Source organism: Aythya fuligula, chromosome 3 (genome assembly GCF_009819795.1).
Source record: "Aythya fuligula isolate bAytFul2 chromosome 3, bAytFul2.pri, whole genome shotgun sequence".
Lineage (NCBI taxonomy): Eukaryota > Metazoa > Chordata > Aves > Anseriformes > Anatidae > Aythya > Aythya fuligula.
The window spans coordinates 3,054,949-3,073,599 of NC_045561.1; the positions used below are offsets into that span (position 1 = coordinate 3,054,949).

The window sequence follows — 18,651 nt, forward strand, 5'->3', positions numbered from 1 at the left end:
CTATTTAAACTAAAAAAATATATATATTTTTTTAATATAAGAACCTCAATTCTGTAGTCAGTCTATCATAAACCTTAATCTCTACAGCTGAAGCAGTAAGACTTGCTAAAAAAGAAACCCAAGATCCTCTATTCTTGTCAGAAGCTCGGTCTCTGGACTGAGTAATAATGAATTAAAGTCTCCAAGTTGTTTTGTCTGTGATACAGAAAAATAATTGCAATATCATAAATGATTTTTCATATAATGCACAGCCTCATATAGAAAGATTCCTACGGAATAAGCATAATGTATTACAAATTTTCAATGCAGATAAAGTCTGAAAACTCTATTTTTTATAAAATAATTTCTCAAAAAAAGACGCAAAAAACACATTATGCTCACAACAGACATACTAACAAACAAACCAACTCTGAAATCCTTATAAATTAAAAAATCCATCTTTTTCAAGGAAGCCTTAAAATATTTTCTCCCATATAAATTCACCTTTGCATTTAACTTCAGAGTGATCAGATGTTGTCGACCACAGGAGTCTTCAGCTTTTAGCTTGATTGTAGTAAGACTAGTATCCACATATGCAACTCTACAAGAGAAAAGAAAACTCTAACAGTATTTTAAGAATTACAGCTTGAAAGGTCTGCAATACTCTTATTAGTCTGTTACAAATATTAATCAGAGGAAGTCCTATATGCCAACCATTTCTGCTGTTCTAGATTTACTGCTGTTAATACACCAGTCTACAGCTTAATGCAGTCATATATCTTTGGGTTATTTACAATGTGTGTCAAGGCTCATGCTGTGGTCAGTGAGCGCTATGTTTCAGTTTTCCATCACTGGAACCTTTGACACGCACAGCATGTTCCTGTCAGCCTCTACTTATGTACACATTAAACTTCCTGTCAAATCTTTGATCCATTTCTGCAGTTTCTTACAGTATGAGACTTTTATGCTCTTGATTTGCTTTTCTCTTCAATGAAGTTCTCTTTTATTATCAATATTATTATTGTGGAAAATTCAGTGGATATTGGTTCATATGCTGAAATTGATTTTCTACAGAAAAGAGTACTGGAACAGGTACAAAATGAGTTATTTACAATGATTTGCCTTTGTTTCATGACAGTTTTACACAGTGTAAATGCACCCAAGCAAGTAGCAAGTACATACTAAATGTAAATAAGTTTTAAAACTTATGACATAATCACTGACTTTTTGTTTAAGATGTCACTGATTTGTGCTTCCCACAACAATGAAGATGAATACCATTGTAAAATACATTGTTGTATTGAAATACGTTCTGCTGAGTAGCTTCAGCAACTGCCAAAAAGGTTCAAACTTCTATTTAAAAAATATATTTATCAGTGAACTGGATATCTGGATATTTTGACATTTTTACTATACCATTCTTGTGTAAAGATAAAAAGCAGTCTAAGATTATTGCACAACTTATCACCCAGACTGATGGAAAGGCCCATCAGAGTTCAAACCAAGCATCTGCTCACTGACCTAAGTAACATTTTTTTTTTTTTTTTAAACTATTACATACTAGCCCAGTCACTTTGGCCAGCATGCTGGGACAAATGGTTCTCTTTCAGCAGAAACTGGATACACAGTTGTAGAAGTCTATACAAGAAAAAGTAGACCTGCACCAAAAGACCAAAAGACATGCACATTCCCAGGCAAGAAGCGAAAAGAAGAGAATCATCTCCATGAATACACAGCCTCAATACGAGGGAACTGAAAAATACATATGGAAAAAGCTATCATGATAGTAAATAGGGAAAGAGATATTATTTCACATTTCATGCTGAATAATTTTAATGCAATATTAAATTGTCCTACAGTTTCCTGGGAGTATTTTGACACTCCTTTTTCCTACAACAGTTTAAAGAAATAGAAGTCTTGATAAAACTGCAGTCAATCAAACACAATTTATTTAGAGAGATTTATTGCATTCCTCCTCTAAGAGGACAAATCATTACTCCCACCTCTCTCAAACTTCACCTCAAAATTATATCACAAAGTTTCTTATCTTTATAAAACTAATTAATAATACACTCCTCCATCTACTGTTGCAGATGGGGTTGAGAAATGCCCAGAAAAAAAATTCATTGCTGGTCTTCCTTCTTCTCAACAGACTGTAAAAAGCAATAAACTGCCTCCGTGGAATGAAGGAGGATTCAAATTTCCATTTAGGACAGAAAAAAAGAACTCAACAGCTCAGTGGCTACTTGTTCTGCAACATCACTCTACCAGTGTTTGGATAAGAAAAGATGAAAAAGTGAGTTCTGTAGCACTGAAGAAAGTTGGACAAGTCTGTAAAAGTCATATGAACTTCTTACGAGTGTATAATAAAAGAAGGAATTGTTTAGATAGGTGATATTTCAGCTATATAAACCTTTATTCCTCAGTAGGCTCCATCATTTTATCACGTATAAAAGAATGGGATGACCATAAAGATGGAAAGCCTCAGTTAAATCTCCAAAGTACTGTAATTCAGCATAACACACAAATGGTATTTCATGGAGGCACATGACAAGGCAGGATTCCTTGGAAAGGGAGGATGCAAAAGAAGATACATTCTGTGAAAAAAACTTGGCAAATATCAAACAGAAATCAAAATGTCATTGAGACCTGAGAAAATTTGGATCATGACTCACACACCATGGACTCCAGAGATGCTAGCAACATTTATGCACCCACGTGAGGGTAACAAGTCCTACCGATGTTTAATAGTCAAGAATCTACCTTCCTGAGGCACTGTCATGGACTCAGCTAGTGCGATTATGAGATAAAGGAAAAGCTTTTTTAGTATTACTGTTGCTTCATATGCACCCTCTCCCACCTCAACTAATTACATTTGCACCAGGATTTTTTGATCTGCTTAAAATGAAGGAAGAATTCTTCTTTGAATTCCCCAGCTGTTAGGAGGGCAGAACTTGGTGGAGGAAATTTGGTAAAACTTTAAAACTTATCCAACTAGGATTTTTGTGTCCAAGTATTTGAATATGACACAATGTGTGCCACACACTTAAATTAGGTCAAAGAATTATGTTTTTCATATCACAGAGGAAGTGATGTCTAATCACAGCAGCCAGCCAATTTGCAACCTTCATTACTGCTTTTACTTTCAACAGGTAGGGAGGAAAAAGGAGTAAAATCATTCCAGGTACTATATGCAATTTGTGCTTGAGAAACTTCCCATATTTCTTAGATTATTCAAACACACTAAATTTGTGCTATTCTTAAAAGCTTCTTTACTCACTTCAGAGGTAAGGGACTATATACTATTGCTTCAATTCTCTTTCAAACAAAAATTTTTCAAGATGAATTTGGATGCAGTCAGATCTGGATTGGCTTCCAGCATGACACAAAACTCACTAGGAAAAAGCCTGGCATCCACAACAAGCCACTTTTTTTTTTTTTTTCTTTTTCCTAAAAGGAGTAATAATAAAGCCAGAGGCTTCTTAAGGTATGAGCGGTGATTGAGGCTTCCTGGCTGTAGGAAGGCTTAGTTTCCGGCTTAAAGACCATACCAACATGTTTTTAATCTGCAAACACACAGCACCTGCAATCCCAAATCAGTCTAGGTTGTAGCCTTTTCTGCAGTCCATTATATTTTTAATTAGAGGTGTAACTTGCTAATACACTTCAAATTGTCTCTCTAGATTATCCTCCCTCCAACTCATCCTAAAGCAGATACTATCCCTTATATAAAGCTTAGCCCCTTCAATAATCAACCCCCCACCCCCAAAATTAGTGACTATCACTAACACAAGTAAATCAAGAGACATACATTTACTGAATTACAAGACTGCGCTGGACAAAAGCGCAACATAAGCTGTGCGTCTACATGAAAATCATCTTAATCTAGAAAACACATTCTGTCTTAGAAGCATGCTGTCTGATAAAGCACTGAGGTGTTTTTTTAACAGCAAACTACTGAATATTTTGTATGCATTGCAAGTCAGAAATACTGTTTTTGAGATAAGCTACTAAATCGTATTTCAAAAGTGTATTATATTTTGCTATATATAACATACATTCAACTATATGTGTACTATATTCAATTATAAATATAGTAAACATAATTGAAAATATAAGTATATTAGTGTATGTCGATCTGTTTTGCTGGCATGGGCTTTTTGGAGGATTTTTTTTTGGGTGTGGGGAGCAAGCAGCAGGCATGATTCAGAACTTACTTCCCATGTGTTTAACTAATATTCTCACACTCAGGTCTGAGAAATTTGAAAAGAATAATGCATATCACTGAAAAGCTTCAGCTGATTTAACAAGGATGTTTTAGACCTTTAAATAAGTGGGTGTTCAAAGCAAGTTCCCACTTAATGTTAATTACACATGATTTATTTATACAAAATTCAGGTGAGAAAACTCAAAAACTATTCTTCAACACCAGGCTTTTTTAATTTTTTATTTCATGTAGTAAAATAAACACTTGGTAAATCACTGTTGAAGACAAAGGTAAAAGTAGATTTGTCTTGTTGAAAGCTGAAAAGCAGACTTGCTTTCATTTTACAGCATGTAAAACAAAAACAGAACTTCTCATTCAAAACTGTCTTACACAAACTTTCATCTTTGCTTATTGAAAGAAGGCACCCAAATTAATTCTATATTATCAGTAAAACTAAAAACAGCCCACGAATGTTTCCTTCATGCCTCCCTATATAGAAACTGCTTTCAACTCCATAAAAGTCTCCTAGAGCTTCTACTAAAAGTCAGCAAAAAGAGGAAGCACCGCAGACTTCTAAAAAATTTCCACACGGACCTTGAGTACTTGACCCTGTGTTCCTTCAGGTTTCTACAAGAATCTTGTTTCCCTGTGTAGGGATGTCAAATTAAGTTTGTTCAATGAGCTTCTCTGAGGGTATACTGGACTGTGAATAATATAATCTGTTTGAATGCATTCAAGACCCTAATGAGAAGGTCCTCAGAAATAGCTATGTGTACACTTCTTTCCTCAACAAAGACAAATATCCATAATATCCATTGCTAATTTGACTTTCATTCCCACGGTATCTAAATGACAGTTGAAGCGTGGGTGAAAAGACTCACTTCTAGTTTTTAAACTTCCACCTCTTATTTGACAGATGCTGAATTTTTACTACAGCATGTACCCTCTGAAACCTCTTCTTGAGTGCACTGAGCCTACACACCCTAGTGGCAGAATTTTGCACGCCACTTGTGCAGTAATCAACCCTCCTCAAAAGGGACACACCTCCCTCAAACACCAAACATGGTCTCCCTGCACAGCTGAATCAAGAAAACCTTTTGGAGACTAAGGAATGCTTTTCATTAGCCCTGATTTCTTTGATCTGTTTGAATCCATCTGGGTAGCAAGAAACATGGTAAATTTCTCTCTGGGGGTTTCAGAAACAGCTGTTTTATAGTTCTGGAATTACAGTTTTCCAAGATCTCCTCTACTGTTGTTTGGTTTTTTTTGTTAATCTAGATTTACCTTTTTGTGGATTATGTTTTCACTTTGTCTAAGGAGGCCCTCGCACTATGAAGACAAGATAAAACTGTTCTTTAAAAATTATTATAGATCTAAAAAAACCACATATGAACAGAACTTTTATAACTTAGTTATAACTGACTCCATAATCACATCACTGTTACCCTTCACTACACAACAGAAATACCCAAAATACTATAGAAGTTATGGAAAAAACTACAAACGTTTTATTGCATATGTTTACTATGCCAATAGTAATAGGTCAAAGAAGAATCAATTGCTTAGTAGTAGCCTCTCACCTTTCAGCACAGTTACTTGATACTGAAAATATGCTCTCAGTTGATACAGGTTTTTTGTTTTTTTTTAATGAAAAAAGCAGCTGCCTTTTAAAACAAGAAAGGCTTCTGAATAAGACAAATTAACTAGATAAATTATGTTTAATATGTTGGATCCATGTATACCAAAGAACAGAATATTTTAGAGATAATCTCTAAATAAAGTAACAAAATAAACATACTTATTCCAACCCAGTATTTCTAGATCTCTGACAAGACAGGAGTAGTATTCTGGTGGTCGTTGTATATGCAGCTCTTCTGTGTTCTTTAAAGCAATTTCCTGTTTAAAAGAACATTAAAAACATCATTAAGGGAGATTTCAATATTTTTGCATCTATTTAGTCATGTGATTTTCACAATTCATTCAAAAATATTAAGCTTATGTAAAATTAACTGTACACTGCATTTGTTTTGTTATAGCCTCCAGCTAAAGCAGACAAAAGCTGTTTGGTAAATTACTTCAGATACTGCTAATGAAAACATCTGCAATTTAAAAAAAACACAGATGTTGACAACATAGTCTTCAGATGCAAATATCAAATGTGCCTCTTTTTCAAGCTAATAAATTTGAAGCCAAGCATCTTGTCTGAAAGAACATTTTAAAAGAAGGTTCTGTGAAGCCCACAGCTGTTTCCTGAGCATCACAGCCACAAAAGAAGACACATATATGAAATCCCCCACATTATCCTTAAGCAACTATATACCACTTAACATACTCAATCAAAAAATACTCAATTTCTCAGTTTTAATATGATAGGATCCCAGAAAATAAGTTCTGGTATAGACACCTATCAGGTATGTTATAAAGCCTCAAAAAAGTTTTATGAAAAAGGTAACACCAGATTACAGACAAAACAAACCATATGTTCCACATGTTCACATTGTGCTACTTGTTCTTGAGAAGTGTGCTTTGGTTCAAATTATGCTTACAGGTCATATAAAGTGAGAGCTGTTTCCAAAGCTACAGTGATTATTAATGATGACTTCCAAGAGCACCTACCAGTGCCACTCAGTCTCAGTATAGCCTTGTGCTAAAAGATGGCAAGATGGCCCAACAATTAAAAAAAAAGAGAGAAAGGGGAAGGGAAAAGAAAAAAAAAAAAAAAAAACACAAGGAAACGAGAGGATAAGAGAAGCACAGCTTAACTGACATGGAAAACACTGAAACGTCACCATGAACAAGGTTTTCTTCATTATTATTAAACTGAATTCTGCACCGAGATAAACACTGAAAGTGAAATCATAAAATGAAAAAATGGGTATTCCAACAGGATATAATGAACAATTTTTCACTATGATGACAAAGTTTTAAACTTTGAAAATAATAAAAATCTCAAGAAATTTCAAGAAAAAAAATCTAATGCAATTAGCAAAATATTTGTTATTACAATTACTGTGACCAACTTCAATATATCTGCTTTAGTATTTTAGACTTTTTGACATGTCTTCATATAATAAGGTAAACTTTATGATATTTACTTGTATAATAAGGTAAACTTTATGATTTAATTAAGAGCTAACAAATTATTTTCTGTTGTTTGTATACACAGATAATACAGAAATTACAATAAAACAAGAAGTTATAATTTAAATAAAATAAATTTAAAATAATGCCATTACATCAATCCTTTCTCCCAAGTTTGTCCTCTACTACTTTTTTTGTGCGCTCAGGTTCACTTCATGGTATGAAACACTTTACTATTTTGAATGAATTATACTTCCTCTGCAGTGTCATTTTCTGAGGTCTTATGTATCCAGGCAAATAGACTGGAACAACTATTGTGAAATACTCCAAAACAGCACCATGTAGACATTTTTATGTCTTATTCTAAGTGCCTTTGCCTGCTTCAGCATAATCCAGTTTGGCAGGAATTGAACCAGTACTGAAGAAAGGTATTCTTATTGTAGAGCAGTAGTAAAACACTAGAAAAGTATTTTTGTTGTTGTTTTGAATAAAACTTAGTGTTTTATTTTTAAGTTAAGTAGGCTGTAAGCAAGTATTCTTTGCATAGAACGCTTTTATAATATTTTAGCAACAGACATGAAATGGTCAGTTTCACGCTGTTAACTGAAGACTTTGCTCCTCTTCTAAACCCAGATTAGAAACTCTTAACAGAAAATACACAGAAATCTCTGTAATATTAAAGAAAAGGTTTTCTACATTTATTCATCAAGTTCCCACAATGGTGAAAACACACTTAGCAACCCACTGATAGCGTGTAATCCCCTTGTATTATTATATGCCCCCTTTTTTTAAAAAACAAACAAACAAAACATCTGGACAACACCAAGAATTCCAAGAAAATCATTATAAAGAGGCTAGCTCTATGCTGAACATATTGAGATCACTTGCCCAAATCTTATTTTTTTCTGCAACAGTCCAATTTCCAAAGAGTACAGTAGCTTAAAATCTTAAAAGGATATTTATACAAGCATTATGTGAACAGCATACATACATAATCCCCTATGGAAAAAAAAAATATATATATATATCCATCTATTAAACGGTAAACTGAAAAAAAAAATCATAGTAAAACCTAAAGCTATGAGAACAACCCTTCTCCCACATACATGTTCTGTCACTTACCAAAATAGTTTTCAGCTCCACCATAAAACTGACAAGATCTGGACAGCTGTGCAGCCTCTGGAGGAAACAGAAGAACAGAGCATCAGTGCATTTTCATCTCTTAACTTGTAATGGTAAATAATATCCATCTAAAATTTCCATCTACTTTTCTGGTATCATCAAGCCACTAAAAGAAAGAAAAAAAAAAAATCCAGCAATTAAAGAACAAAACTCCCAGAGCATAGGGAACTTCAGTGAAAATTTTCTGCCACCTTTGTCAAATAATGTCACATAACATTTATACATTTTGTGAAGACTTCACACTTCACGTATTTACAAAGACATTTATGAAGACTTCAGTCTTCATCAGTGAGAACAGAGGCTTTTGCATCACTCAGAATGGTTTTTGGTTAAATTTTCTTTAAGAACTCTCCAGAGCCATTTGCTTTCAGATGCTGCAGAGGTTTAACGGATCCTTATCCATCTTCAAATGCAGCAGATATTTACACTTCAATTTCTTCAGCTCTCTACCTTTGGTTACTCTATAGTCACAACCCTTGTTCTACAAAGGGATGCACAGTCGGTGAGATAGTTTCTCAACCTGCACATGTGGCAAAGATGCCTTCTTAAAAACAAAGTATTCTTCATGACTGGAGTGCTGTTGTATCCTTGCTCTAAAGCTTCATGTGGACACAGAGATTTAACTTAGATTTCTTGACTGCCTACAACAAAAAACAAGCTGGATAAATCCATAATTCATGTAATTTCTCATCCACGTATTATGAATAGTTTATAAGGAATTCTATACATCTACATATGTAAAAAAGGAGGAAAAACATCTGTTTCTAACTGAGATGCTAAAGAAAATCCCAGTAAGATGTAATCTGCAATTCATTAAAAAAATTCTATCCTAATCTTAGAAAAAAACAAACAAAAAAAAAAAAACAAAAAAAACACACCACTGCTAAAAAATTTAAATGTAAGTATTTTCTAAATACTATCAATATCAATTCACATTAGCCTGCAAATACTCAGGCATTTCAAAATAGCAAATCTTGGCTATGCAGCGAAACGAGAATTCTTTAACACTTAAAATAGGTGTACGAGTACTAGCTTTTTACAATCATTATACATATCAATTTAACAGAATCAGTTTTAAAAGTAGCATACCTGCTTTAAAATATGCCGATATCCATGCAGTATCTTCTTTAGTTGCCAGCTACACTCTATCCTAGACAAACAAAAGAAAACTGCAAAGAAAACTTTGTATTCATTTTAAATTAACAGTACATGATTTTTAGAAAGGATCAGGAAGTCTGGCGTCCAACAACATAGTTTTTTCTTTAGAAACCACAAAGGAAGTAAACAATACTTTCAAATTTCTTTGAGCACTCATATTCAAAGTTATTTAAAATTTTCAAATGTCAATACCCAAGGCCCATTAAAAATTAAGCAGACATTTACCTATAAAAACCTCTATTCTTTGCTGAAAACAACAACATAATTCTTGCAAGCTAATATGACTTCATAAAATGTACCAATATTTAAAAATGGTATCCTGAAAATGTCAAAGTTACCTATAATGCAGTTTTAACTACCTGACCTAGAATGTAATTAAGCTGTCTAATACCACAACAGTTCGGTTTACAGCAGGCTGGCCTAGGCAGAAGCACACAATACAAAGATAAAGATGAATGCATGCCTAAACGCATGCATGTCTACACACAATCCCCTCCCAAGACCCCCAACATCACTCTGCAAACAATCCCACCACTAAGAACAGGGGTTTTAAAGTTCAGTAACAGGGTATTAACCAGAAAAAAAATAAGGTTAGTGCAGCTTTTTTTAAAATTCAAGTAAGTCATTGCTTTAATTTATAACTTTGCACTGAATTTTCTGTTTCCCAAATGGTGACATATAAATAGTCTGATTTAAATGAGCATTTTCCCCAAGTACATTGGTTTATATATAAATATAACCAATTAATTCCAACAGGTTTCAAACTTAATTAACAACAAAATATTTTGATGTGGGCAACACTTATTATCAGCGTTTATTAACACTGATGCTATACAATTTTGTTGCAAGGTTAAGTTGAAACCAGTAAAAATTAATTGCCAATGCTCATACTGGGAAAAAAATACTAATTCAATTTCATATCCATCACTGCTTTTATCAAAATAAGCTTGGTTTCATATCTCCTTACACATTTTTTTTCTCTGTGAAACTATCTTACCTTGCATCTTTCAGTTGATGATCTACTGGTAGCAGTATCCGGATATGGAAGTCTCTACCCTTAAAAATAAGCACTTAGTTAATAGGAAGGCAAGCAAAGAAAAATAGACACTTGATGGAAGTATTCCCCATAGTATCAACTACGAAACAAGAAAGTTTCTCTTGTCTGACTTGCAGGAATATTATTCAGAATTTCTTCATTTAGAAAAAAAGCAGCATGAGTGACAGGTAGGAATAATCCTGTTTTTAATTCTGAAGTTGAAATACTCTTGACCTCTGCAACTCACAATACTCAGTAAGAACTCTTCAGCACGTCACATTTCATAAAGCAAAAATAATAAGCTTTAGAATAAAAACACTATCCAAATGTGGGCAAAACCAAGAAATATACTTTAAGCCAAGTCATACTGAAGTATATGAAAGTCTGTCTTTGACTCAAGTAAAAGAGCAGACACTTACCACAGAAGTACTACACTAAAAAAGAACTCGGGCACTGATTCACAAAACATTTTCTACAAGGATTTAGAAACCTAAACTTAACTACGTTATGTTTCGTTGCAACTATGTTAACTACATTAATACATTTTTCTTGTTAGTGCAATCCTTATGATGCAGCCCCTAAACACCATCCACTTGTATTTTCAGTAATTATCCTGATTTGTGATCCTCCCTCTACTTTCTTACAGTATGATCAAAATAGGACTGAAAGAAAGAAGGTTTGAGAGGGTTTAACACCTCCCTGAAGTGAAGAAGGCGCTTATCCTAAAACTTCTATTTCAGGGCATTTCATCTCAGTGTACCTTGAATTACACCTACAGACTCTTGAGATTTGTCCAGCAGAAAGGCATGAACAACAGGTTCCCTGTTATAATAAAATGACCAGTTCTCTAATGGTTTATCTCCGCTTCAGCAAGGCCTTCAATACTGTCTCCCCTAACATCCCCCTGAAGAAGGATGAGCTGAGCAGACAGTGAGGTGGCCTGAAAGGTGGCACAAGTGCCCCCAGGCAGGACTGAGTCCAGCTGGAAGCCAGGGATCAGTGGTGCGCACCAGGGGTCAGTCCTGGGGCCAGCACCACTTAACCTTCAGTAGTGACCTGAAGGACAGAGCAGGGCACACTCGGCAAGTCTGCAGAGGCCAGAAAATTTGATAGAGCAATGGATACATGATGTGGTCATGCTACCATGCAGAGGGATGCGACAGGTTAGGGAAACGAGGTGATGGGAACCTCACAGACTTAACAAAGGAAAGTGACAAGTCCTTTAGCAGGAGAGGATTTAAACCCATGCACCAACACATCGGGGAGGCTGACCAGCTAGAGAGGTCCCAGCAGACACCACACCAACCCTGTGCCAAAGGGACTCCTGCACTGTGTCAGGTCAAGGAGGGCAATGCCTCCCCTCTGCTCGGCAGTGGGAGCAGCCCCTGGAGCACTGGGTCCTCAGCTGCACCCCCAGTGCAAGAGGGACAGGGGCATATTAGAGCTAGTCCAGGGAAGAGCAGTGAAGGTGATTTAAGAGCCAGAAGTATCTCTCAAACAAGAAGCTGAGAGAGCTGGGACTGTTTAGACCAGGGAAGGAAAAGGATGAGATTTGCCAGTAAGTACCAACACCTGAGGAAGGAGGAGTAAGGAAAGTGAAGGCAGGCTCTTCTGAGCGATGCACACTGCAAGGATGACAGGCAGCGGGTAGAAGTTGAAATACAGGAAGTCTCACTTAAATGAAATGAAAAAAAATATTAGCAGTATAAGGGTAGTGAAATGCTGGAACAGGCTGCCTGAGAGACTGTGAAATCTAAATCTCTCCAAAAAGCAACCGCAACCCGCTCCAGGTGACGCTGCTGGAGGACCTTCTGAGGCCTCTTCCAGCCTCATCCTCCCTGCGATCCTCATCGCCAAAAACAAATTATCTGCCTCAGAGGTGACCCCGGCTCATCAGTGAGCGGCGTGCACATCAACACACGCTCCCCAGGCGTTAAAAGCGAGGCTTTCCTGAGGGCTGCCTGCACTGCTGCGCTCCGGAGCGTGCAAGCGTGCCGCTGCCCCGCTCCTGACTTTTATTTTCACTTCTTCCCCTCAAACCCTGCCCGCGCTTCCCGCCCGGGGCCGCGCCCGCTCTCCTCACGGGCTACCGGCCGCCGAGCCGCGGTACCTGCGCGGTGACGAAGCCCTCGTAGGCCGTCCCGTCGCGCTTCTGAGGCAGCAGCAGCGGGCACTGCCGGAGCAGAGCCGCCGCCGAGCCCGCCATATCGCGCCGTGTCGCCTCATATCGCCTCATATCGCCCCGTATCGCGCCGCGCCGCCGCCCCCGTTCGAACGCGGCCGCCGCCGGCAGCGCCCCGCCCCCCGCACGGCGCAGGCGCCACACGGGGAAGGGGGGGGGGGGTGAGGGGGGAGGCGGTGCACGCGCGGGCGTTTGGGCGGGAAGGGCCGTTGGGCTGGCGCGTGCCGGCCGTTGGGGCGCTGAGGGGAGCCCGGCGCTGAGGGGGGCGGTGTCGTGGCGGAGCAGCCCGCGGTGCCGCCCGAGGCAGGCGAGGCGAGGGGGCAGTTTGAGGTTTTTTGAGTTTTTTTGTACGTATTTGGAGAGATCCGAAGGCCTCGCGGACAGCTCAAGCTGTGGAGAAGTGCGGAAGGCTCAGCCAGGTGTCGGGGAGGCGGTGTTAGCAGGAGCTCGGCCGCTCCAGGCCCAGGGAAGGAGAAGTGGCTGCGAGTTTTTTCTCCGACAGCAGATAGAATTGTAGAACCATGGAATTTCCCGAGTTGGAAGGGACCCATAAGGATCATCGAGTCCAACTCCTGGCACCGCACAGGTCTACCCCAAATTTTAGACCACGTGACTAAGTGCACAGTCCAAACGCTTCTTAAACTCTGACGGGCCTGGTGCAGAGACTGCTTCCCTGGGGAGCCTGTTCCAGTGTGCGACCACCCTCTCGGTGAAGAACCTCTTCCTGATGTCTAGCTTAAACCTCCCCTGCCTCAGCTTGACACCGTTTCCTCAGGCCTATCACTGGTGGCTAAGGAGAAAAGATCAGCGCCTTACCCTCCAGTCCATCTTGTGAGGAAGCTGTAGACTGCGATGAGGTCTCCCCTCAGTCACTCCTCACACGTCTTCCCCTCTATGCCCTTCACCATCTTTGTCGCCCTCCTCTGGACACTCTCCAGCAGTTTTGCATCCTTTCTGTACTGTGGTGCCCAGAACTGCACACAGTACTCAAGGTGAGGCTGCACCCGTGCAGAGCAGAGCGGGACAATCCCTTCCCTCAACCGACTAGCGATGCCGTGCTTGATGCACCCCAGGATCCGGTTGGCCTTCCTGGCTGCCAGGGCACACTGCTGGCTCATATTCAGCTTGCTGTCAACCACAACCCCCAGATCCCTCTCTGTGGGGCTGCTCTCCAGCATCTTGTTGCCCAGTCTGTATGTCAGCTGGCAGCGGCTCTCTTCCTGCAGGGCTGGGAGAGAAGTGAAAGAAGTGTTTGTACCCCTAGGTCTTGGGCCCTTACCTTGGGAGAGCTGTACGTGGGGGTAGCTTGGAAATAAATCTGTGAAAAGGGGACATGATTTGAACTCCCTTAATTCGTACGGCATTATAGTGGCTGTTAGAAGTCCTGCCGCTACATGAGGGCAAGGAATGAAGATGAGGCTTTGCTTGTTCATTTGAGATAGATGTTAAAAATCGGTTGTATTCCTTCTGTATGCTGGCAAACTGCCAGTCCTTTATGTAAATTCTCCCAGTGATTTGCCCGAGCATCAGGTGTACTGCGCACAAACAGAGAGGTGGAAGAAGGATCCCAAGATTCGCCATTTAAATTCTTTGCTGTAAATGTTTTAAGAATATGCACTAATGAAAGGTTATAACGTATGCTGGTTAACACAGTTTTACATTTTGCAAGTGTCACCGATCAGTTCCAGACTTTCAGCAAATTATCAGTTACTGAGAAAGATGTGTTCTAGCAGTTCAGTTCTTTGTGAGAACAAGGGGTTGCTCTGGTGGTCATTTTTTCTTCTCTTTCAGAGAACTCTGAACAATGTGTGATTCAGTTAGCAAATCAAGAAAAAAAAAGAAGTTTTGAGTATATGCACAAACAGGTTTTAAATACCATAACGTTAATCTGTATGCCCATAGTTTGCTCCTTAAAGCAGTTCATATCCATTTTTCTACCCAACGTGGCTCACCTCAGGCATTTAAGTTAATGCTTCATAGTTAATAAATAATACAAAGGATGCAATTAACTTTATTTTGATTAAAATATTTCTTGAGCTGTTTTATCTCAATATCTATTATGCTAGATGTTACCTTATTTAGTTGGAAATATGTCTATGCTTTACCAAGTACAAAGACTTCTTAATTACACCAAATGCAAAACTGAAGACGACTTTTTTTGTCCTTTTGGCCATGTTTATCTTAGTGTCTAACATTAAAAGAAATGTCAAGCTCCTCTAGCCAAGTGCAATTATAGATTAATATGTCTAAATAAAACAAAATATAATATCAGAACCTAAAGTTATATTAGTACAGGGATCCAGAGAGCAATTACAATCATTAACTTCCTCTGAGTATACGTTACACTTTTCTTATAAAAAGCAGTTTAGCCTACGAGAAGCATCATGTTACTTTGATCTGGAACACAGTCCTTAGCATTTTTAAATCAGGAAAGTAACAAGATAACAGCAAGAAAGATGTATGACAGATACCCTTCTTACAGCAAAGGAGTCCTGGTTTGATCTTGCAGCCACAGGTCACCTTTGCTAATCTGATTACAATCATTGTTTCCCTGAAGAATCATAAAAGATATTATTTTTTTTTTGTCCATTCAAATACAGTATTCAGCCAATTAATATTATTAGGAATAATAAAAAAAGGACTTAAGTGACAAAATATGCAGTATGAAGACCAAACACTTGAAAGCAATAATATCTGAATATTTAATAGGCTAGGTTTTGCTAGTAAAATTATCCCACAAACAGAGACAGCAAGTATGTTCCCAAAAGATAATTCATGCAAAACCACTTAGTAACCTAAGAAAATGACATGATTTCCATTAATTATTTTTAAGTTTAATTTTGTTTTATCTAATGATATTATGAAAGGCAAGAAAATAACAGTGCATTACTCTCCACATTAGTATCTCCATCATAAACCAATCAATTTTACAAGATGCAAAATTGCTAATACTGTTATCGCTGTCCTTCATCATATCTCAGTGTCATTTTATTTGTCTTGCCCCTAAGATATGACCTGTGTATATCCCCACCTTTTTCCACAAGTCCCCTGAGTGACAGAATCTCATCCTAATCCCATTTCCATTTAGATGTTACAGAAAAGCATTGTAGACCTCAGAGGGAGTAAGTAATCATAATGGAAAGATAATAATATGTTTATGAAATCTGGATTTTATAATAGCAAATTGAAAAATTACAATAGTATTTGAAGCCACTGAAGGTCGATGTTACTAAGAGTGTAAAGCTGTCAATCAAGTGTTTTCAAACTTTCACAGTTCAGGCTGTATTTTAGTACATAATTGTTTCAGAGAGCACCTCTCTGCTGCTACCTGGTGATCATGTAAATCCGGTGGCAACAGTTGTAATGATGCCTTTTTCACTGAAGTCAGAACAACTCGATAGTCTAAAAGCTATGCCAGAAGCATAAGTATCTGTATCTGATCAGAACCCACTGAGGAACGGTGAAACTTAACCAAGGTCCTAGACAAAAAAATAGTATTTAAACTCCATCCTCAGCGGATTAAGGGGTTTCCCTCTCTTGAACTTCAGTTTTTCACTGCTTGAAAGCACAACGCAGACACGGTAGCAGCTATTGGAACTAGATTGAACTTTCTGTGACAAAACCGTCAGGCTGTGTTTGTGATTTGAAAGAGGTTTTCTTGTACATCTCCAGCTGAATGGCTGGCTCATTGTTGTAAAAGATACTTCTGTCCCTTCACCCTGTTCCTGGCTGTGAAGCCCCTTCTCACCTACACCCATTCCAGTTCCTGATTTCTTTGTAAACTGGATTTGTTTGCTGATCAAAAACTGATCGCTTTTTTCATGAATTTGTTTTAGGCTGGCCTGGCTTGCTGAAGCTACGATGCAAGCACTAGAGCTGACGTGAAGAAAGCATCAGGAGGACAGATCCACAACCTTTACTACTCTCTTTGGAAATAGCGAGGTCTTAGATCAGCCACTAAGAAGAGTACAGGTGAGAACCACCAGGCTTCCCATAACACCACAGTCCTGACACGCTGCCTGTTATTGGCAGTTTGCACGTATCCCCCTTGCTTTGTTTTATGCACAAAATTTTTGCTACAAAATATTTCTAGTGATTAGTGTAGAGTCGTCTTACGTTATACTTTATTTCAGGGTATTTAAAATCATTGTACATGGTTAAGTAAGCAGTGGATATTTTAAAATGTCTTAGGTCTAGAGGGCTATCAAAGCTCAAATTCATCTTCGTACATATATACAAAATCTTGGCACTCTGTTTGGCAGATGACCCAGTGAAATGACTGATGTATAAACATTAATGCATTCACATAAATTAACTTCTGTGCATAAAGTACAGACACTTTAAGCTCAATTCCATCGTCTCGAATTGTACAAATACTCCCTTTGCAGGCAGTGGCAACACCAGAAGTTGAAGCCAATCCATATGTTGTATTGATTCTAAAGACACAAGAGTATACAGTTAATCCCTTTCCAACCTTGCAGAGCACAAACTGTTGGAGATCTTCCAAGCAGCCAGATGAAAGTTGCCTTTCAGAACCAGGGAATGTATGTTGTTAGAGATTCCAAAAGATTCTGGGCCAAAATCTGGCCTTGCTTTTGTAGGTGTCAACTGAGAATATTTCAGTGGAGGTGTGTATATATATATGCCAATGTAAATACAAAAGTGATCATTATGTTGCAAGACAGGGTCTAATGCTGATGTCCTAAGAAAATCAAATTGTAGATGAAAACATTGCATTGTACCAGCTAGAAGTTTATAACCCCCAAAATATTTGACAGACACTTCATGATAGCTTTGATCCAGTTCAGAATGCTCAGATTGCAGTGTAGCTGAATCAAAGCAGCACTGAGGTTGAAGTGTTAGTAAATGACATTGTATTCCTATTGTGTTAAGATGTATTGTTGACTTGCTATGTCCCAACCCTAGCGTCCATTGTGATCAGTGTTTTCTAGCACAATAAGATAAAAATGCTCATATTATCCAACATGAGCATGGTCATGAAGACAGAGACATACCACTGATCATCATTTGTCTATATCTTCAAGGCTTCTTCACAATGAGTTCAGAAAGCTTACATAATGAAAGTAAATTTTTAAGTGAAATTAAGTGTTTTTATAGATTTCAAGGTGAAATAAGGATGCAAAACAAAGGCTGTAAATTTATATGCTTCTTTAAAATCATTCTGTATTCCCCTTTTGTTGGTATGTGCAAGTATACCAAACACTAATTTTAAGAACACTAAGGTCAGAAATGTTGCCTAGTATATTACAGATGTCCTTAATTACATTTAATTCTTGAACCATTTGAAAGAGTTGCCTGAAAACTCACAGAAAATCCAGCCATTTTTCATGGATAGAAGTCTATAAATCAGGGCAAATTCATTCTGTGTCTTAGAAAGAAACTTGAATACTTACTATTCTGTCTAAATTTTGAGTTGAATGTGATCAGAGCCTTAGAAATTCATTGTATCTGCATATGTACCTTAGGAAGAAATGTAGTGTTTGTCTAGATTGTTTTTCAAGCCAGTATATGTGATTCTAGTGCTTTTATGGAAAGCAAAAAGTTTACATTATCCACTTTATTACATTCAGATTTATAATAGTTTTAAGTAAATGCATAAGGAGAACAGACTATAAAAGTAGAGAGAATACTGTGCAGAAATTAGAAAGAAAAAAAGAAAAATACATAATGTATGATGTAAAAAGCAACAGATAAAGAAAATTAAAAGGATTTTACTAGAGAAAAACAATTTCATTTTATTGTAAAGCTCTAAATGAATAAAATAAAGTCTTTGAATGTGAAGATGATTAAAAAGACAAAATCATT

The 18,651-nt window shown here is 37.7% G+C and overlaps 1 protein-coding gene across 3 annotated transcripts in view; it reads right to left on the bottom strand.

Moving 5' to 3' along the window:
- The window catches only part of FANCL (FA complementation group L), a 28,923-nt gene extending 16,069 nt beyond the window's left edge, over nucleotides 1-12,854 (bottom strand). The window contains exons 1-6 of one of the 3 annotated variants that reach the window (XM_032184853.1): nucleotides 12,754-12,854; nucleotides 10,605-10,663; nucleotides 9,539-9,599; nucleotides 8,390-8,446; nucleotides 5,985-6,082; nucleotides 484-580 (exon numbers count right to left, since the gene is read on the bottom strand). In XM_032184853.1, the coding sequence (XP_032040744.1) occupies nucleotides 484-580; nucleotides 5,985-6,082; nucleotides 8,390-8,446; nucleotides 9,539-9,599; nucleotides 10,605-10,663; nucleotides 12,754-12,849 (468 nt within the window). In that variant the 5' untranslated portion in view covers nucleotides 12,850-12,854. Of the gene's footprint in view, nucleotides 1-483; nucleotides 581-5,984; nucleotides 6,083-8,389; nucleotides 8,447-9,538; nucleotides 9,619-10,604; nucleotides 10,664-12,753 lie in introns of those variants that run through there. The other 2 variants (XM_032184855.1, XM_032184854.1) reach the window with 2 other exon arrangements.
- Between the last annotated feature and the right edge of the window lie 5,797 nt (nucleotides 12,855-18,651).